This window comes from Carcharhinus amblyrhynchos, chromosome 4, assembly GCF_965287045.1.
Source record: "Carcharhinus amblyrhynchos chromosome 4, sCarAmb.v2.hapA, whole genome shotgun sequence".
NCBI lineage: Eukaryota > Metazoa > Chordata > Chondrichthyes > Carcharhiniformes > Carcharhinidae > Carcharhinus > Carcharhinus amblyrhynchos.
In genome coordinates, this window is record NC_137327.1 from 94,807,002 (window position 1) to 94,829,704 (window position 22,703).

The 22,703-nt window shown below is 41.3% G+C and overlaps 1 protein-coding gene across 1 annotated transcript in view; it reads left to right on the forward strand.

Moving 5' to 3' along the window:
- The window catches only part of LOC145342213 (uncharacterized), a 125,361-nt gene that overhangs the window by 9,646 nt on the left and 93,012 nt on the right, over positions 1 to 22,703 (forward strand). Inside the window, exon 2 of the mRNA XM_080187573.1 lies at positions 7,720 to 7,871. Coding sequence (XP_080043699.1) covers positions 7,720 to 7,871 — 152 coding nt within the window. The remainder of the gene's footprint in view (positions 1 to 7,719; positions 7,872 to 22,703) is intronic.

Here is a 22,703-nt window from a genome sequence, read left to right on the forward strand (position 1 = left end):
ACAAGTCAGGAGTATGATGGAATAATCTCCACTTAACTGGAGGAGTGTGTCTCCAACAACATTCAAGATGATCAACATCATCTGAGGCAAAACAACCTTCCTGATGGCACCTTATCCACCTCTAACATCCAGTAGCTGCATCTCTGATGCACAGTGGCATCAGTGTGCATCATCTGCAGGATGCACTGCAGCAATTGACCAAGGCTCCCTCAACAGCAACTTCCAAACTCATGGCCTCTATGACCCAGAAGGACAATAGAGGGTTGGAAATGCCATCACCTGGAAGTTCTCTTCCAAGCCACTGACCATCATGATGTAGACCTATATCACTCTTCCTTCACCCTCACAGGGTCAAAACACCGGAGCTCCCTCCCTAACAGAACTGTTGGTGTACCAACAACAGTGCAGCGGTTCAAGAAGGCCACCATTTTCTCAAGGCAAGGCCAATCAGAGGGAGGGCTCAGGAGGGCTATTTGGCCTGAGCCTCAAGCTCAAAGAGAGCCTCTATTTAGACACTCTTTTTGGCAATTGCTAAGTTTTGTAACTTGTTTGTTGATCAGTTGAGCAAATGGGCTGATGAATAGCAGATGGATTTAATTTAGATAAATGTGAGGTGATGCATTTTTGGTAGATCAAACCAGGGTAGGACTTATTCAGTTAATGGTAGGGTGTTGGGAAGAGTTACAGAAAAAAGAGATCTAGGGGTACAGGTTCATAGCCCATTGAACATGGAGTCACAGGTGGAAAGAGTGGTGAAGAAGTCATTCTTTCATTGAATAGAGGAGTTGGGATGCCTTGTTGAAGTTGTACTGGACATTGTAAGGCTGCATTTGGAATACTGTATATTATATATTGTTATAGAGAGGATATTATTAACCTAGAAAGAATGTGGAAAAAAACTATTAGGATGCTATCGAGACTCTGGTTTGAGTTATAAGGAGAGACTGGATGGATTGGGACACTTTTCTCTGGGGCATTGGAGCGATTTTATAGAGGCCTACAAAGTAATGAGGGGCATAGATCGGTTAAATAGTCAACATCTTTTCCCAAAGGTGGGGGAGTCTAAAACTAGAAAGCATAGGTTTTAGGTGAGTGGGGAGGGGTACAAAAGGGTCCAGAGGGGCAATTTCTTCACAGATAGTGGTGAGTGTCTGGAACAAGCTGCCAGAAGTAGTAGTAGAGGCATGTACAAGTTGGGCTGAAGGACCTGTTTCCATGCTGTAAACCTGTATAACTCTATATGCACATAAGGAAATGATAGAGGAAAAGACAATTTGCTGTTCCATTTTGTGAATCAGGCAATGTCTGCATAGCCTATCCTACTGGCACCTGAAGGAGTTTGAAAATATGCAGCAGGCCTAGAACATGGTTGAAGTTGTCATATTATTTGCTCTCAGCGAATTTTTATTATGGATTGTTTTTCAGCATAGAAGGCCTAAGTCAAAAAAATTATTTTAAGAAATACTTGAACTCTGGAGTGTTTCCTAATATCACGGTCAGTTTTCCTGCAACAGTGGCTTCAGGTGAACACGCTTTCAATGTGTTGAAGCAGGTAAAGAGCTATAACCATTCAGCCATGGGACAAAAGCGTTTGAATGGTCTGTCCATATTTAGTATCAACAGTGACATTGCACAAAATGGTTTTTCAATAATCAATGCATTTACACAGAAAAAGCTGAGAAAAGTATTTTTTTAAATTAAAAAAAATCAAATTGCCCTTTTTTTTGGGTGCCTTATTTTGTGTTCATGTATCTTCATTTTTTTATTTTTTTATTATGACTCAGGGCCTGAAAAGGGGCCTGGACCTTTCTGGATCTCTGTGAGGGCCTGCCTCCAGGGCAAGTAGGGATAGACAATTAAAAATGCTGATCTGGGAGCAACCCCTGGGTCCCATGAAAGTTTAAAGAAGAGAACCAAAATGGTTATCACAGGAGAAAATCATCCCATGCATTTATGTCAGCTGTGTACTGCGCAATCTCAAACCAATCCCAGGGAATCACATTCTCATAATCTTGTACCTTCCCATACTTCAAATTTTACCTATTTTTTTTCCCATACAGATTGCAATAAACTCTGATTCAGTCATTCATGTTGCAAAACATTTCATCCTTACATAATTCTATGCAGAAATATATTTATCCCAATCTTCTTACTCTTAGCAAAAATTTTTAATGGACTTGCCCCCATCACTGCACCATGTTGAGAAACAGTAGTATCCAAACAAAATGCAGTTATCATAGACATTTCTCATAATCAAGAACTTCTATCCATAAGTAAGCCATGAACAAGACTAGTGTGCTTGTTGTAGGATTAATAGTCACTCTTTTTAACTAATATTTTTTGCACCAGTGATTGTACAGGCTATTCACCAGCTTGTCTCTTTTGCCTTTTCCTTATTATTTAATGTTCGTATTTTTGTTTTGATGAGTGTTGTGTTCTTAAAGTCAATATATCAGTGGAGTGCAGAGCATTGTTAAGTTTTTAACCTGAATGTCATGGATAAAAATAATTCAATTAAATTGAAGCAAAATATATACAACAGATGATTCAGAATGCTATCCCTTGGTTGGGTGCTGCTGCTTGTCTTTGGAAATGCTATGTGTCTTGATTGTATTTTCAAGGATTGTTCACTCATAGAATCCAGCATTGTCACCACAGCTGGACAACAAATGGTTAAGGAAATCAAAGCTGCAGAGTCTGAAAGTTTAGTGAAGAAAGATGGGTTAATGTGGTAGAATGGTCTCTTTAAGGGGGCGTCCCCTGGCCCCTATGGAGTGTCGAGGTGGGAAGCTGAGTCAGTCTAGAACAAGGGTGTGTAACCCAGATCAGGGAGTCGGGGAGGAATGTTGTTCAGTTGCATAGTTATTCTGTCTGACACCATTACTATAAATGCTTATTTATCATTGGCAGTTATGGTTCTGTTGCTTTCAGCCACATTGAGTCGCACTAATTTCTTACAATTAACAATTAAAACCATTATCTGTATTAGCTTTAGACAAAGTTGGTATTGTCATAATGTGTTTGAATGACTTGGTTCATGTGACCACAACAGAGGTTAGCTTCCAGGAATATAATCAGTTTAGGAGGATTATGATCAGTTTCGCTGGCAGTGTCAGTGGCCAGTCTTCAGGTAAAAGAGTTGAGAGAAAGTTAGAATTTGTACCTTTAGCTTCGTATCTAGCTGAGACAAGTTAAACACAGTTAAATGAAACCTGAACTGGTAGTTAGATGGAAGGTGAGATCTCTTCATAGTACTAACTGAATTTTGAGAATTGCTACTAAGTGAACTTCACTGCAGTGATAGTAGGACATGCTTTATCAATTTTCATTTTTTTTACACTAAATACACTTATTTATTTACACTAAATATTCACTTCTAAACATGATGCTGTTCATTCATGCAGGCAGAATTATATTAGGCAGTGCAGGTAAACTTGTGCGTATTGGAAGCACAAGGTCCACTCACGACTGCTCACTGATGTTGCATTTGAATATCTAGTGCAGAAGTGAAAATTATAACAAACGGAGGTAGTTAGGGTACAGGAAGATATTTTTGTTGGAATATTGATAAATGCAAGTTGACAAATTATAGGGAACGGTTAGCACAGGAGGTGGATTTGGGAGAGAGAGAGAATGCGATTGACTGGGGGCAACTGTGAAATTGGAGGCAATTGGGAGACAAAGGTTTCTGGAAAATGATAATCTATGAAATAATGTCTGATCGTAGGATTATGGAACAGAAGGATGCTATTGGTTCTACAAGCCATTTCTGGCTGTCTCGAATAATCTGATCTACCCCTGAGGCCTTGCAAGCTTTTTTCCTTCAAGTACCCATCCAATTTCCCTTTGAAATCATTGATCTTCTCCACTTCCACTGCCCTCTTAGGCAACAGGCATTGTACCTCATTGCCTTTCTGCATAAAGGTGTTGTTCAGCTGCATGGGACTGCAATTACTTGATTCCTTCTCAACCATCTAATCATAGCCAGAGACCTCCTCACAATTATTTTTCTTCCCACCCCCCTACCATTAGCTCTGATGTCCCCTAAAGACATTTATTTGTCCCATTTTTTTCATCTACGTATTGCCGCTCGGCAGCATCATCAGCCAATAACACAGGTTCAATTTCCATACTGGCTGAGGTTAATTATGAAGGCCCTGCCTTCTCAATCTTGCCTCTTGCCCAAAGCATGGTGATGCTCCTTTAAAATCACCACCAGTCAACTCTCCCTCTCAAAGGGGAGAGCAGCCTGTGGTCATCTGGGACCATGGCAACTTTAACAACAGCAGAGGTGGAGAGGAGGATGGTGTAACCAACCATGTGAAAGGTTGCAGACAGGCCTAGGAGGAGAAATAGTTTTCCATTGCCGCAGTTATGTAAGGTGTCATTTGTAACTTTGATAAAAGCCATCCATCCTGTACTGTGGCAGGGGTGGAAACCTGATTGGAAGGATTCAAATATTGGATTTCCCGGGAAGATTGAAACAAATTTGGGAACCAACCATATTTCTGAGACTTTGGAAAAAGAAGATGAGGAATAGGGCTGAGGGAACAGTAGATGGTTGTTAAAGGCAGTATGAGCTTTGAGAGGCATGAGGAAAGATGGGAGGTGAACTAGAGAAATATGTGAGTGCAGGGAGCTGGTGGGCAGAGATGGTTGATTGGACATTCCCAGTCTTAGTGATAAATAACACCAGGAGCTTTTCATACTTATTGAGGGGGGTGAAGTTGGAGGAAACAGGGACGAAAAGGAGTTTAAGATGGGTTTGCAGAATAGGGAAGAGAAGCTTGGGATTTTCCTTGTTCCAGGATGATTCAGGAATAGTGTTCAGATTCAACAGCTGAGGTCAGGGCTTGATGCTGCTTAATGTGACCCAGATGTGGAGATGCCGGGTTTGGACTGGGGTAAACACAGTAAGAAGTCTGACAACACCAGGTTAAAGTCCAACAGGTTTATTTAATAGCAAACGCCAATAACTTCCGGAGCGGTGCTCCTTCAACAGGTGAGTGGAGAGTTCTGATCACAACTTCCCTGGAGCGGAGAAGCTATGAAATCTTCTCTGGAGTCTTCAATGTGTCATTGATGAAGACAAACATCTCACCAAGGCCATCCCCACATCCCCACTTCTTGCCTTCAAACAACCGCACAACCTCAAACAGAGCATTGTCCGCAACAAACTACCAAGCCTTCAGGAGAACAGTGACCATGACACCACACAACTCTGCCACAGCAGCCTCTGCAAGACATGCCAGATCATCGACAGAGATGCCATCATCTCACGTGAGAACGCCATCACCAGGTACACAGTACATACTCTTGCAACTCGGCCAACCTGATACGCTGCGGGGAAGGATATCAATAAAGGCATGGGGAGACCAGGCAGACGCTACGACAATGGATGAATGAACACCGCTCGACAATCACCAGGGAAGACTGTTCTCTTGTTGGGGAACACTTCAGCGGTCACGGGCATTTGGCCTCTGATCTTTGGTTAAGCATTCTCCAAGGCGGCTTTCACGACACGTGACAGCGCAGAGTCACTGAGCAGAGACTGATAGCCAAGTTCCACACACATGAGGGTGGCATCAACCGGGATCTTGGGTTCCTGTCACACACTATTTGCAACCCCCATGATTTGCCTGGGCTTGCAACATCTAACTTATTGTTCCGTCTGGAGACGATATACATTTCTTTAACCTATGCTTAATGCTATCTCCACTCATATTGTCTGCACCTTTAAGACTTGATTAGCTGTAAAGATGCATACTCTAATCAGTATTCTGTAAACTGAGTGTGTGCCTTTATGTGTCCTGTTTGTGATCAGAACTATCAAATAAACCTGTTGGGCTTTAACCTGGTGTTGTGAGACTTCTTATTAATGCGATCCAGCCAGATCTGGTGATAAATGGCTAAACTAGTTGTCCACTGCATTCATTCAGGGCTGTATCCCTCTGTCTTTAGGGTGCAAAGATGAGGGTTGGAGAGGAGGCTGCAGAAATGTTATGGTGGACGGAGTTGGTATTTTGAAAGTGCAGTAGAAAGTTAATTTTAGGTTTAGCTTTTTTCCATCGATGGGTAAAGAAGGAAATGGGATTGGGGCAAAGTAAGGTTATGTGGGTGGAGAGCAATTATAAAGTGATCGTCAATGGCCTTATCTGTAATGGATAGAAATGGCCGAGAGTGACCATGTGAGATGTGAAGGTCAAAGGGTTGGCTGTGAATATGGGATGGGGAGTTCAAGAGGGCAGTGAAGTCTGAGCAGAGAGAACATGAAAAATTGTGATGGAAATTGAAATTGCTGAAGGTGAGAAATTGTTTATGCAGTGGCTGAGGGAGGAAAGCACCAGCAGTATCTGTGAGAAATGCCATTGTGTTTAGGATGGTAATAGAGAATGAAGATTTTAACCCCAGAGTGATTGGACAGTTAAGAAGCCCAGAGAAGGAGAAAATACCCGAGGAGTGATTCACTGAGCACCAAACCCCACCACCATGGTGGTCCTAAGATCGAGAGAAGGCCAGCGACCTGGAAGGGCTCCATGAGTTTTTATGAATTGAATCATCAAACTGAAAAAGGAAGCATGACGGTAAGGATGTCTGAAAAAGAGCTTTGGATCATGCAAAGTAATGTGCAATATTACGGTCGGAACATGGGGAATGGCCCTTCTAGAGAGCAGGTTATTTGGAGTTAAAGGAAGATTTTTAGCTGAGATGGTGAAAATTCAGCAATTTGAAAACTGGAACAGTGAGGTCAGATGTGGTGATAGGTTTGAAGAAAGAGATAACAAAGTTGGAGATGGCTGGAACACTGACTTCAAGCAGTTGCCGGAGCTTCGCCTTAACACCTTGAAAATTAGCAATGGTTAGTGCGACAGATCAGATAAAAATTAGCTGTTAACACTTAACTGTGTTAAACTGAGGATGAAGACTCTGTGCTGCTGGGAAGAGAGTTTAAGAGCGCATAAAGGTGATCACATAAAATGTTACTGAATTGACTGGAGAAAATTTGAAAATGGATTTGTGATACACAGTCACCAAGAAGTGCAAGGAACAGCAATAATATTGAATAAGCTGAAAAATACAAAGCATAATCTCAATATGAAAGGGAACAGATTATTTTCAAGGATTAGCTAAATTACCAGCATTAAAATCACATGGGTAACTGATGTAGAAATGAATTAATGAAGACAGTAAGAAGCCTTACAACACCAGGTTAAAGAGAACCTGAGGAAGGAGCAGCGCTCTGAAAGCTTGTGATTCCAAATAAACTTGTTGGACTTTAACCTGGTGTTGTGAGACTTCTTACTGTGCCCACCCCAGTCTAATGCCGGCATCTGCACATCATTATTAATGAAGATAATATGACAATAAAAACAAAGTGCTGGAAAAACTTAGCAGGTCTGGCAGCATCTATGGAGAGAGAAACAGTTAACGTTTTCATTCTATTGACTCTTCTGCAGCATAGAATGAAAATGGCTGGATTGCCTGTTTTGTAGAGATTCAAGATTGAACCTGTGACCTTCCTTAATGGTATTAGTCAGCAACAGGCACTGTGTTTAATCTGTAAACCACTTTTTAAAGTATATGTTTTTTGTTTGAGTGTTAATTGTCGTCTTAAGTCATGTTAAAAATTACTCCGCTACGACTGACTGCACTCTTGTGTAATTCAGCTGCTGTTGAAAGTTGTAAGACTTATTTGCGCGTTTTTAAATGTATTTTCAGATTGAGGACGGAGGCAAAGCTGCTTTGTCGAAGAAACTTCAAGTTGGCGATGAAATTATAAACATCAATGGCTCCCCACTGTACGGCTCAAGACAGGAGGCACTTATCCTCATTAAAGGATCTTACAAGGCATTGAAGATGGTGGTGAAACGGTTAGAAATCAATCCAATAATTATTAGAAGGCCTCAACAAATTGTGTTCCATTTCAGTGAAATCTTCAAATTTGGGTTTCGAGAGCTACTGTTTCTCAGAACTAACAGAAATGCACATGCGTCTCCTGGGAAGGTGCAATATACTGGCTGCCATTTTGCGTATAATTTCCTTTTATAAAGTTTAGTTCCACTGACGTGAAAGGAGCCAATAATTTTTGGTACTTGTTCTCCCGGTAACAAAAGATGTATCTGTGATTTTGTCATTTGGTGATTTTACCCTACAATTTTCCTTGGGGATTATAACCAGGCACAATTCAAATCTTGCTGATGACAGAAATCCTGGCAGTATAGTGAACTGTGAGGAGAATAGTGAAAGGACGTAGGCAGGTTTGTGGAGTGGGTGGACACAAGGAAAATGAAACTGGGAGAAAAGTGTGATGTGATATGTTTTCATAGTAAGAATAAGGAGAATTAATGTAATTTAAAAGCTGCAATTCCAAATCAGGTGCAGGCGTAGAGCGATCAGAGTAAAAGTGTTCAAATGTTTGAAGGTGAGAGGACAGATTGAGAATGCTGTTAAAAGGCATATGGGATCCTAGACTCTACAAAGAGAGGCAGATGCCTGGAATTTGGCTGAGTTGGGCTAAATATGGACACCTTTAAAACTAGAGGGCAGGCCCCGACTCCACATTTCCCATCTGCATTTCCGGCAATTTTTACTGGCATAGGATAAGGGTGAAGGTAGCCCAGCCCACACAGTGCTCTCTTCCTTGTCGGCTCCATTGCTGGAATGGGCAAGTCAAACCCACTAAAAGTTTGATTTAGCCAGGCCTATTTTGCTGGGGGAGAATGAAGACATGAAGGGGAGTATATGGTGGAGCTGGGGGCTTGAGGGCCTGAGAATCTGATCATCATGGATTTAACTGTGGCAACCTTGCAGTAAAAGGAGAAATATCTTTTTGCTGCTGGATTGAAATGTCAGGGGGTTGCTTCTGAATGAGATGAGGTTGCGAATTTTTCTTAATCTCACTTCTGTCGTTTTCACAAAAATCTGTTCCGTAGAATACAAAAGCATGCAGGTTATGGTGAACCTTTACAAAGCACTGGCTTGCCCTCAATGGAAGAATTGCATTGAATTCTGGGCAACGCACTTTAGGAAAGATGTAAAGTCTTTTGACTTAGAATGACTGAAAATCCCTACAGTACAGAAAGAGGCCATTCAGCCCATCAAGTCTGCACCAACCACAGTCCCACTCAGGCCCTAGGTCCATATCCCTACATACCCACTAATCCCTCTAACCTATGCGTCTCAGGACACTAAAGGCAATTTTAACATGGCTAATCAACCTAACCCGCACATCTTTGGACTGTGGGAGGAAACCCATGCAGACATGAGGAGAATGTGCAAACCCACACAGACAGTGACCCAAGCTGAGAATCAAACCCAGGTCCCTGGAGCTGTGAAGCAGCAGTGCTAACCACTGTGCTACCGTGCCACCCAAATGCTTTTGAGATGGTGCAGAAAATGTTGATGAGAATATTCCCAGGAATGAGGCTCTTCAGTTATGTTTATAAATAGGGATCGCAGGGGCTCTTGTCTGTGAGGAGGAAGCAATTGAGAGGAGCTTTAATAGAAATGTTCAAATTCATGAGAGGTTTAGACAGGAGGTCGGGAGAAAATGTTCCCGATGGTAGAAGGGCCATGAAGGGCAGTAGAACTAGCTGAGTCATACTTGTTGAGAACTGACATAGACATGAAGGATCTAATGGCTTCTTTCTGTCCCAGAACTGTATTATGATTCTATTCCATTGGGTGAAGGTAGATCCTTCAGTTGTGCTAGTTAGCCATTTTCTGTATTATTTTCTTTCAAGGGACATTGACATAACTGGCTATGCCAGCATTTATTTCCATCCCTAACTGTCCTAGAGAAGATGGTGCTATGTTGCTGCCTTAAACTGCTATTATCATTGTATGGTAGGAAGTGTTAGGAAAGGAATTCTAGAATTTTGACTGAGCAACAGTGCAGAAATGGCAGTATGGTTCCAAGTCGGGATGGTGAGTGACTTGGAAAATTTGCAGGTGCTGGTGTTCCCATCTACTGTCCTTGTTGTTCTAGGTGAATGTTTGGAAGTTTCTGTTGAAGGGGCTTTGCAGAGTTACTGAAGTGCTTCATGTAGATTTTAAGGGCATTAAATTGAGCAAACTCATTTCATTTTGATTATTTTGCCTCACTTCTGAATCTCCAGAAATTTGTCAAATCTCTAAGTATCAGGAAGCCTCATTGTACTGAGTACAGCTCAATTTTCTGATCAGGTAAGAGGCTAGGCTTGCAACGTGATGGATTGCCAACAAGACGAAGCTACTGTCCGTGGTGGAGTGAATGGATGTTGAAAATGAATGATGGGTGTCAGTTAAGTGGGGCTGCTTTATCCTGGATGAGGTTGAGCTCCTTGAGTGTACTCACCAGGCAGATGGAGTGTATTCCGTTGCACTCCAGATTTGTGCCTTGTAGATGATGGACAGCCTTTGAGAGTCAGGAGGCGAGATACTTTCTGCAGAATTCCCAGCCCCTGACTTTGCTTTCTATCGCTGTCCAATTCAGTTTCTGGTCAATGGTAACCCCATTGCACGTTGATAGTGATGTTGATATTTTCTATTGCACCAAGACTGACATCCTCACAGCATGATGTTGCCTGGTACAAGAAATGAAAATGAGGGCCATTTAAACCAAAAGAAGGCAGGCTGAGATCTTGATTTCTTTCTTAGTCTTTGTGTACTGTGATGAGCAAATAGATATGAATAGTACTGAAATATGGAAAATGCTTGCGGGTTGGAATCTTGCAAAGTGTTTGAATGTGTGCATGAATCGGTGCCATTGTGACATAGGATGGAATTCTTCCATTTTGAGATTAAGTGCTATGGTGGGGATGGGAATGTGGAATGTTTCCTGCTATGGCTGCAGGAAAACACGCCCATCTTATTAATTATGCACCTGGGTATTTTACACCACATTCAGTAGTGGGGCAGGCCTGGTCGGCACATTGTCTTCTGTTGTTTGCGAGTGTCATATTGAAATGATGCCATTGTCACTGATCCACCATTGAAAAAACAAAGTAGAGCACCTGAAAATAAAGAACAGTCTCTGGGAGCAACCGGAGACTGGAAAGTGGATCTCTTGAGAAAGAAAGATAAATCTCCAGAAATATTTTGTGGCTGGAAGATGGAACCCCTTCCAGGTCACCTAATCTGCTGTAGTGTTCCAGGGATGCAGATGGTGTCCATCCTTGACTCCGGAGACAATCTACAGATGAGTCCCAACATCCCCACAATGCATTGTTCTGAACTTGTTTTACACTAGCATCGTGGAGAATCTGGCATTTGGGGTTGGGCCTTCATCTGCATCCTATTAACAGAATGTAAATGAGGTTCCTGCCAAATTCTGGCGGGTTTTCTGACCTGCCAAGGCGTGTACCAGTGGAAGATCCTGCCGTGAATTCCTGCTGGCATGAAACCGATTTCCAGACCTGCTGCCATATTTTGCTTCCATGCCCACCATCAAACATACCAGCAGGGACTTGGGGAGAATTCTGCCCATGGACAGAACAGCTTCCTGAGTGCAACATACATCAATTGAGAGTAAACACGCATTTAACACAGTGAGAAACCTGAAGTTTGCAGTATGTGAGAACCTATTGTTGCAGTGGAAGTTCATTAACTTTCCTAGTTGGTAAAGCTATCTACAAATGGACAGGGGAGCCAGACAAGACTGCTGCACTGTGAGGCCACAGCATAGACGCTGCTGGTGAGTTTCATTTCCCTTGGCTAGCGGAGAGGTCAAACAAAATCTTTGAGTAAACAGTGGTGGACTGTATTGAGAATATTTTTGAAGATAAATGAAGATTACACAGTACAGTACTGAATTTTCTGTTGATTTAATTTTAGTTGTGATTGCTATTATAATTATTAATTGTGTGACCTGAACAATAAGATGGGTAAAGATTGCTTTTAATCACTGAGTTTGGAGAATCCACATAATAAGAATGTGTGTGGCACAGCCAATTTTTAAAGATCAATTTACTGCAGTATATAGTGATGGAATATGCGCCCACATCTGTTATCACCTTATCCAGTACATCTGGATCACAAGAAGACGCTGAATGGAAGGCTGGGAGCAGATAACGTAAGGCATGAATTCGCCAACAAGTTATTCTCACAATGCACTACCTCATTGCGAATAGGGGTTCCCTGCATGGCCTGTCCCAACTCTTGTAAATTTTGCCAGCGGTGTGACTCAATGTGCAGCCTTTTGTTTTTCCAAATCTGAATGCGTTTTCCTCCTCCTCCTGCACGGCACCCCCCCCCCCCTCACCATTTCATGGCACAACTTCAGCCACCAGCCTGTTCACTTACTAAATTCCTGTTCCTTGCTGCACCTCTTAGTTCTTCGTCGCCTCCAGTTGCAACTCTGTATTCATGGATTCCCTTCAAATTGTTTTTGAGTTTCATAACATGCGTGTTGTTGTGATTTGCAATTTTGTTTGTCGCAAGATCGTTTTTTGAAACTATTTCTGGCTTTGTAGATATTAAGAAATCCACAACTTTCATTATTGGTGAATTGTCAGTGGGACAAAGTCACATTAGTTTGCAAATCAGTTCTTGGGCTGTGTTGATATTGTATTGTCAACTAAGCCAGTTGCTGCAGCAAATGCCAGTGGACACTGTCTGTAAAGACCGCTAGTGATAGTGCATTATGTTCAATAGGGGGCCACCTACCACAACTTAAACTGGTGGCTGACCTATATTTTACTTGACCCAGGTGTTAGTTCTTGACATTTGGCAATGTTTCTTTACCGCTCTATGGTGATTCTCATTTAATCAGCAAATCTTTGCGTTTTAAGCATTCTTTTTTAATAGATTTGAAAGTCACTTGTTACTATCCCACACTAATAGAGTTTGATTCTTGTTCAGTGATAAATTTAGCTGATTTTGGTCACCTCTACAATTAAGGAATTACAATTGACTTTTCTATCCTAAACTAAGAGGAGACAATTAATCAGGCCTCTAATCATTATTCAGTGATCTCTGTTGGAAAGCTTGTGTTCTTGTGGATTTTGGGCAAGAACTGGATTAGTTGTGATGTGTTTTGCAGTTCCATAACCTGTTAACACTCCCTGCCCTGGCCGACAACGGAATGGCAACTTGTGCCTTTGGCATTGAATCTTGTGCTTTGAGGGGAGGAGCAAAGATCATGGGTGGCAAAGGTAAGCATAATTCTTTGCTTCCTGTATGCAGTTTGAAGGGAGAAAACCTTCTGCCATATCAAGTGTAGGTATATTGTGACAGAGTTCATAAAGCATCCTTTAAGCAAAGGAACAGTTGCTTGAGAAAAGGAGACATACTTAAAAACTGGCCAATTTGCAGAAGAGAGGAACTTGGCGATGGTTTTGTGAGAGGCAAATGCTGGCACAGACTTGATGGACTAAACTTTTCATATTGTGGTATTCTGCAGTTCTTTATTGGGGAGCTACTATTTCATAGAGGGGTTTAGCAATGTAGGTACTGGACACAACCCAGTAAGCAGTTAGTGGATAATGCACTCCTTATTCAGTATTGTACTTAGGTATGTTTTCATACTTAAACTGGTGATATATTCCTTACCTATTGTAAATGGTAATTTTTTTTAATAAAATGAGGGTAATTCTGCGCTGGGGGAGATAGCATGATCAGGAATTAATAATGTGTAATTAATGCTTTTTCAATATTTTACATAGAACATCTTTGCCAGAAGTAAAAGTAGTGAATACTATAATCCATATTTGTTATGTTGAAAGTCATGTATGTAAATGGTTGGAGGGGCTAAAGTCATCTCATTTCACTGTGTTTACTTATTTGAATTAATTTGCGCTGATGCGGAGAACTTTGCTTGAGTTCGTAATGAAAATCTAGTCTGCTGACTGCAGTGATCCTTTTAAGAAATGAATTTAAGGTAGTCTCAGTTGTGCTTTGAGATGTGCAAAACTACCCATAGTGTTGCACTATATTGGCAAGCTGATTCGAAGATTGGTTGGTGGAAGCAGTGATAAAAAAGTGACATTGCTACATGAAGACATTCTTTTGTGATGAAGGTGAAGGCATGTTGTTGGGCAGAATGAATTCCTGTACTCAGACAGGTCTGCTGGATGCTGATGTTGACAAAAATGTCTCATATTCCTTAAGTGACAGAACTTGAGTACAGATAGTCACCAAAATAAAGATAAAAATTAAACAAGTGTGATCTTTCTTCACAGATGTTGCCTGACTTTCTGGGTATTTCAGGCATTTCCATTTTGTTTCAGGGTTCAACATACACATAATGTTTTTATACTAATGATTTCAGATGCACCTTTCAAATGCTTTTCTGTATCTTTGAAGAATTTTTCTTCCTGGGTGAATAGGTTACTGTGTTTATTGTTGAGAAGGTCAAGGGGGAGGTAATGGAAGTGGATTTGATAGTGACTTTTAAGGGGAGTCTTGATGATAAATACATGAATAGAATGGTAATAGAGGGACATGTTTCCCGGAAGGGTAGGGGGTTTTAGTTAAGTCAGGCAGCATGGTCAATGCAGGCTTGGAGGGCCGAAGGGCCTGTTCCTGTGCTGTAATTTTCTTTGTTCTTTGATATTTAACTGCAGTGAAAAGAATAAATAATTGAAATTAGAAGTCAACTTGTGAACCAGACTATTTGCAACCTGGATGTCATACCTGATGCTGAGGTGAACTCCCAGTGACATGTCCATGTCATCACTAAGATTGCCTATTTCCATCTCCTGTAACACCCACGCCTGCCTCAGCTCAACTGCTGCTGAAATCCTCATCCATACTTTTGTCACCTCCAGACTTAGCTATATCAATGCCCACCTGGTTAGCCTCTGGGTTCTATGCTCTGTATTTTACATTCGTCCATTGTCCCTGTTGATGTTGACCTACATTGATTCCCAGTTAAGCAATGCTTCAATTTTAAAATTTTCACTCTTGTTTTCAAATTTCTCCATTGCATCCACCCTACCTTCATCTCTTCCAAACCTGTTAATCTCTGATAAATCTGCAAACTTGTGGTTTTGACCTCTAGAGTATTCCTGTTTTAATCATTTTGCCTCGACCTTTCAGTCACTCTGGCTAATTTTCCTCCTTTAAAACCTACTCTTTAACCAAGCTTCCAATCATCTGACCCAAGATAGCCTCATGTAGCTTGGCGTTAAATTTTGTTTTATAATGCTTGTGATAATTCTAATACATAAGTACAAGCACTTAATTTAGGATAGCACTGATACTTAGGTTTCAGTTGCTTCAGTTGTGCTGGGATAAAGTGGGAGTTGCTTCATTGCTTTGACTTTGAAGAATGTACTTCTTTCACAATTAGATCAAGAGTTATTTTCTGGCTTGCTGTGGTAATTGGGCTGCAGGTTCTGTGAAGAGTGCCGAATTTGTTCTGCACGATTACAAATGGAAGATCCTAGAAAAAAAAATCATTAAACAGGTCAATACAGTGCAGAAGGAGGCCATTCTGCCCATTGAGCTTGCACCAATCACAATCCCAGCCAAGCCCTATTCCTGTAATCTCATATATTTACCCTAGATGGTCTTCTTGACGATACCAAAGCTATATTCCAGGAAAATTGTCCTTTTTTCATTACCCAGGATCTTTGTTGTTGCAGCTGTATTTTTACCCCTGTCTGTTTTTGGATGGAGAAGGGGAAGTTCAGCTCTTTTTCTCTTTAACAGAGTGGTTCAGAATCTACTATATTGCTAAGTATTAAAGTCCCATATGGGCTGAGTGGGTAAGGATGTCAGATTCCCTTCCCTAAAGAACAGTAGGGTTTTTAACACAATCTGATAGCTACTTGGGCACCATGACTGAAGCTTGCAATTTCTTTCTGACTTGTGTATCTCAGCTGCCAAGGTGATATTTGGTGGATTACTAGTCCAGAAACATGACTACGATGCAACTATTCCTGGATGTGTTGCTTGCACTTGGGCAGTAATAAGTATTTTGCAGCTATGTACTTTGGTATAAATCACTTTTCCTTTCCCCCATTTCCCCCCCCCCCCCCCCCCCCCCTCATTGTTATGTTCATGATACTGCTAATCTGAGATTGACAAAGGAACAGTCTTTTAAAAAATTGTAGTTTGGGTGTGGAAGGGAGGTGATATCAGTTGGCTGGAATAACTTGCAATTCGTTTTAAGATCATTGCATTCATGGGAATTTCTGGCATCTGAGTGACATGGCTTTCATTGATTTATAATATTCACTTCATTCTTTGCTTTCCCAAGAGCTTACGGAGTTTTTTGTTTTTTTTCCTAGCCTGCTTGTCTTCCTCTGTATTAATGAATTATACAGCTTTATAGTGGCATGATTCATATATTTGCAATGTGCTGTTGCACTATTTAGGTATAGCTCCAACTGAGCGTACCTTCGCCCTTTTTCCCCGTTTTATTCTTTCTTCTTTAGGAGATTTCCACAGTAACTTCACTGCAGTGTTAATGTAAGCCTTCTCATGACATTGAAAAATAAACATAAACTTGTTCTTTAGAAGGCACTGACTTATGATGAAGTATGGATTTACTTGGGCCTGTGAGCCAAGGCATTGTGGGGTGGCAGACCATTTGTCCATGATGACTCGTGGAGGAGAGGGAACCTCGCTGAATAATCTCTTTCACTTGCGATGCCAAGGTCAGTTGTAGGATGCAAGTTCTTGCCTCAGTTACATGGGGCTGCATCTCATGGTAATGTCCTTAGGAGAGGAGGGGCAAATCTAAGGTATTCGAAATGGATAAGCCAATGCAAAAGCTGATGCAGAAGGGACAGTGTTCTGCCATATCTTTTTCAGTTATGGTAAAGCTAGCAGAGCATTAGCACTAATATCTGATCTTTGATTCCAGCGTGCATCTTCTGAAAATCAGATCTCTGTTCCAGTATACTTTTGAATCTAAATGAGGTATAAAGCATAATTTTGTTTGGCTTTGAAGGCATGAGGCCTTCTTCAGTGATAACATGAATCTATGTGGCAGTTACTTTGTTCAATTAATTATATTCCTAATTTTCAAGTAATTAATTCAGTAAATGAAATTCAAATTGATTTTAATTAAATTGGGAGCGCGGTGAACCAAGCAAATCTCTGTTCTGTGCTCTACAAACATTGAATGTTCGAGTATTTTACTAGGTAATCCTCTATGGGTGGCACGGTGACGCAGCACTGCTGTCTCTCAGCACAAAGGACACGGGTTCAATTCCTGGCTTGGGTCACTGTCTGTGTGGAGTTTGCAAATTCTCCCTGTGTCTGCATGGGTTTCTTCTGGGTGCTCTGGTTTCCTCCCATAGTCTAAAGATATGCGGGTTAGGTTGATTGACCATGCTAAATTGCCATTTAGTGTCAGGGGACTGGCAGGGTAAATACATGGGCCTATGGGAATAGGGACTAGGTGGAATTGTGGTGGTGCAGACACGATGGGCCGAATGGACTCCTTCTGCACTTGTAGGGATTCTATGATATTTCATCTGACTGATGAGTCTAGAACTAGAAATGACATCCTGCAAATAGTCCAACATGACAAAAAGAAAATTTCAGCTGTCTGGAAAAATATACAATCTCTCAAGAAAGTACTTATCGTTGACATCTATTTCTTTCTCATGCAAGGCAGTCAAAACACAAACTAATGTTTGTTTCCATGACTAGTTTTGCCTGCAACAGACTGCCTGCCAGCTACCAGAGACTATAGTTTAACAGCATCAGTCCACATCAAGTATGGTTGAGCAGGAGACTCTCCCATTTTCGCTGCCTGCTAAAGGCATATTGGAAGGATATACAGATTGGTAATTTTACATGTGATGAACGCAACCGTGACCCATCAGTCCTGGAGCTGGACTTGAACCTGGAGCTTATTAGTCAGAGGCAGGGGCACTATCAATGCACCAGAAGACTAGTCCTAGAAGCAAGGCCAATGATTACAGAAAAATGTACCACAAGTAGACAAAATTCAAATCACCTTTCAGATTTTGGGATTTGAGAATCCCAGTATAAAACATCTGTGTTATAGGAGGAGCTCACCTGTGTAACGAAAACATAAATATTGCATCCTGTGAGTGAATAACATGGCAACTGAGTTCTTGAGCAAACTATTCCAGCAGCACAGAGTCTTCTCAGTCTGTGAAAACCTGCTTTTGAACAAATGTCCCACATGTTTATTTCCCAAATCTTCAGTATTGGGGTTGTTGGATTAGGCTACGGTTGGTGATGTGAACAATGAAGGTCTGTGAACAACATGTTCCGGCCCCCACCCTCTCTCTTTTCAGCAGCCCATTCAAAATTTGAATGCGTGAATCATAGGCACAGTCTCTTCCTTTTACTTTTCCTCAGAGAGATATAGCTCTGTATTTTCCTGCTGTACTGTATTTGCAATCATCTAAAACTTGGAAATGTTCCTTAATCCCAAAATCTGAAGTTGGTTATTGCTTGTACATTTGATGTTAGTTAGAGCTAATATTGGACAGTTAAAAGTCCATTAGGAGGGTGCCACCATTTCCCGAAATGGTTGGTATTGCAACCCCATGCTGCAGAAAAATAATGATTTTTATTCAGTCCATTGGTAGATGCTGGACCAGATGAGCTTCCTGGGTACTTGGCAGTGTTTGAAGATTATGGCTGCCATTCATTCAGTAACAGAAATCTAGATGCTATGTTCTTGTCTACAACAACATCCTAAATACCATGCTTTGGTACCATTATCCCTCCTCCTCCAAATTTGCCTAAATTTCTCCTTGGCAAATTATCTCCTTGGCATTCATCTTTTGAAAACCACTTCAAGTCAGGGGCCATATGAATATTTGGTCAAAGCAACGGTTTTAAAAGTTTTCCCTTTTTGAATAGTGATGTCTCCATGCAAATGAGAAGAGGTCGCTGTTCCAGTATTGCTTTGGCTAGACTTTCATACGATGGTTATTGCGGTAAACTGTTTGGGAGGAACTATCAGCAGGAAATCTAGAACTGTTACACCCACCAAGCAATTAGCTAATTGAGGCTGGCTGCTTCTAATTAAGAAGCACCTCTCAGGGAAATAGTTGTAACTTTTCTAGATACGTCATTTATTTGGAAGCTCAGACTTCTGCTCGAGAGGTAGCAGTCCCAGGCAAATGTGTGTCAGGTGAGTCTGTATTTAATCTGCTTGAAGTTACAGTCAATCTTGTGTTGTTCTGAGTGGGTTATGTTGAGCATGCCACGAGAATTATTCAGCCTAGAAATCTGGTTATTAATATTATAATTTTCAAAATGTAGATCCGGTGACTGAAAAATTAAATTTTCAATGTGAATAAAATGCTGGTTACATCTTGCAGGCAGAGAATGAATTGGCAGGGTTTCCGGTGAGGTAAGAGAACTTGATTTAAAAAGACTGAACAGTCTGTCCATACTCACTGACCTCGAATCACATGAAGATCACTGGATTGAGTGCAATACTGGAGAGACTGAGATACTATACAACACGAGTCAGCAGGAGGGAGAGGATGGAGGAAACTAATATTGTCTCTTTCCCTTCCCCCTCTCATTTTTGCACCCAATCCAGTAACCCATCCCATTCGACCAAGATTGCTCAAACTGAATTGCAATGGAGTGAAACGTAGGATTTGAGTAAAGCTTGGATTTTTTAAAACTGGAAATGAATGAGTATTTAGTTTAAGAATATTCAGTGCTGCCTCTGCTTGTCCTGAACAAAGAAATCTGAGGGGTGACTTGATTGAAGTGTACAAAGATAAGAGGCGATCAGGATAAAATTGTTTCTTATGATGGAGAATTTGAGAACTAGGAATCATAAATTCAAGATAAGTTTCAAAGTGTAAAGGGAACACAAGGAAGAACATTTTTACAGAAAGGCTATGGCAGCCTGGAATTTGCTATCTGAGTTGGTGTTGGAGGCTGAGAGTCCAAAAAGTAGCTGGATCTGCACCTCAGGTGCTGTAAGCTACAGAGCTATGGTTCAGCTGCAGGAAGGTGGGATTAGAAAGGGCATTTAGATGCCCTCAGGTTGGCATGGACAAAATGGGCTGAATGGCCTCCTTCTGTGCTGTAACTTTTCTGTGGTTCTAAATTATATGATTTAATGTTAGAATGTCCTAAGGGTGCCACAGTGGTTAGCACTGTTGCCTCAGCTCCAGGGATCTGGGTTCGACTCCCAGCTTGGGTCACTGTGTGGAGTTTGCACATTCTCCGGTGTCTGCGTGGTTTCCTCCGGGTGTTCCAGTTTCCTCCCACACTCCAAAGATGTGTGGGCTAGGTGGATTGACCATGCTAAATTGCACTTTGGTGTCCCAGGATGTGTAGGTTAGAGGGATTAGCAGGGTAAATGTGTGGGGATAGGGACTGGGGTGGGATTATTGTTGGTGCAGACTCGATGGGCCAAATGGCCTCTTTCTGCACTGTAGGGATTCTGTGATTCCAGTTAGAGTGGGATACTTAAGCGTGTAGCCCTAACTACTTGATTTTAAGACTTAACCTTTAACATGAGAAAAAAACAACAGATGTTTTATTTAAGTCAGGATTTGACAAAAATGATGTAACATTATCTATGAAAAATATATTACGGGGTTCAGTGTTACTGGACTGCTGATCTAGAGCAAACAAAAGCAGAAAATACTGGATATACAGGTCTGCTGCAGGTGGATGCTGCAGGTCTGGCAGCATCTGTAGAGAGAGATTTCAGATTGATTATCTTTCATTAGAACTGGAAGTCAAAGATGAAACTGATTTTAAGCAATTACATTGTTAGTGTGTTTTGTGGTTCCCAAAAGTTGAAATAATCACATTTTTACATACCCAAATGCTGGATCTTCCTTTGAATGAATCTCTCAAATCACATGCCACATTTTGTGGACTTCTTTTTGCTTATTGCTTATCCTGGATATACATGGGCATAGCATTATATTTCCTAACTCTCTACGATAGCAGGTTTATCTGTTTCCGTGACGTAAAACATGCAGTTGATGTGTTTTCCTTTTCTTCCTCTGATTTGGGTCATTCCTAGCTGTTTAATCTAGGTATGATGTTGGGATAATGTACTTTTTAGAGAAGATCTTCTGATTATAGTCTAAGTGGGATGATAATACTCTGCTTTAGTGTCAAGTTTCAGCTTTTAGGTTTACAATTGTGGGCTTATTTCTTACCCTCTTCCTGATCTGAATTCTTTTCTCTGGGAACTGTCACATTTTAAGCAGTCATATGGTTCCTATGTTTATTGTGTCTTAAACTCCTTTGTCATCTCCCAAGGTGTCAATGTTTTGATTTATTTTCCTCCTCATTTACCCTGTGGCTCGGCCTTTGGTGACTCATCTTTTGCCTTTTTTTGTTCTGTACATCTTTCCTCTGTGATTCTACTTTCCATTAGCTCTGCAGTTTGATCCATATATGAGACACGGCTTTCTTTCTGTGAACTCGTGGTCAGACAAAGCTCTTGCCCATCTTTCTCTCATGGTCTGGTGTGCATTTTTTCATCACTGATTCAACTTTGCTTCCTTTCTCTGGGGACTCAGCATCAAATATCTACTAGTGGCTTCATATTTTGAAAGTGTCTATAACCTGCAATTTTGTGAGCTTGTCCTTTACCATCAGATCTTTTTGTGCATCAGGGTGTACAGAGAAACTGAGCTGATCCATCAGCCTTCTGGCTGTTTCCTGTCAGGGTCTGAAATTCCCACCCAACGTCGATGGACCTTTGGCTGATCCATCAATTTTCTATCCTGCCTGTGGTGATTCCTGCCAAGGGTAGTTCTGGAAAATCCCAGCCCTTAATTCACAGTTGCTGGCTACGTTTTTTGGTCTCAACAAGAACTTATTAACACGCTCACCTGATTCCTGCCTCAGGCTTTGAAATTCACCTGATGATTTGACTTGAGTAAAAACATTGTCCAGGTTGTTACTGTTGTCCTCACTCAAATACAAATTTAATCCTTTTTCTCCTGCACACACAAGGGTGTAGGCTGACCTTTTTCACAACTGTATCTTTGAAAACTAGTGAATGTCTGTCTGCACTTGTACTTAAACACGTCAGTTGCCTTGGTGTCATCATCAACCTTCAATTCAACGTGGGCTGGAGCGATATGTGCATTGCTGCAGCCTTTTCATTTTTGTAAGAAGCGTTCTTTATTTTCTCTCTGATCTTAATTTGGGTTGATTTTTTCTCAATCTGTTTCAGCACTAAATCAATATAAAATGTTTGGGTTTTACTCGCGACACCTGCTGCTGCCATCTTGCATCTTGTGCTTCCCAGAAGTTCGAAATTATCACATTTTTTGTCACAAAAGTTCTTTGCACCTATTGACCTCCAGCAGCTGTAAGCATCTTCCTTTGTGTGAGGTATGACTCCAAGCAGCAGAGAGTTTTCCCATTGATTCCAGTTTTGCCAGGGTCCTCAATGCCTTACCTAGGTCAAATACTGGCTTGATGTCAAGGGCAGTCACCCTCACCTCACCTCACCTCACCTCACCTCACCTCACCTCACCTCACCTCTGGAGTTCAGCTCTTTAGTCCATGTTTTAACCAAGGATATTAAGAGGTCAGAACTCCAATGGCCTTGGTGGAATCCAAACAGAACATCAGTGAGCAAGTTGTTGCTAAGCAAGTGCTGCTTGATAGCACTGTCGATGACTCCTTCCATCACTTTACTGATGATCAAGATTAGACTGATGGGATGGTAATTGGCCAGGTTGGATTTATCCTGCTCTTTGGTTACAGAACATAACTGGGCAATTTTCCATATTGCCAGGTGGATCTCAATGTTGTAGCTGTGCTGGAACAGTTTGGCTAGG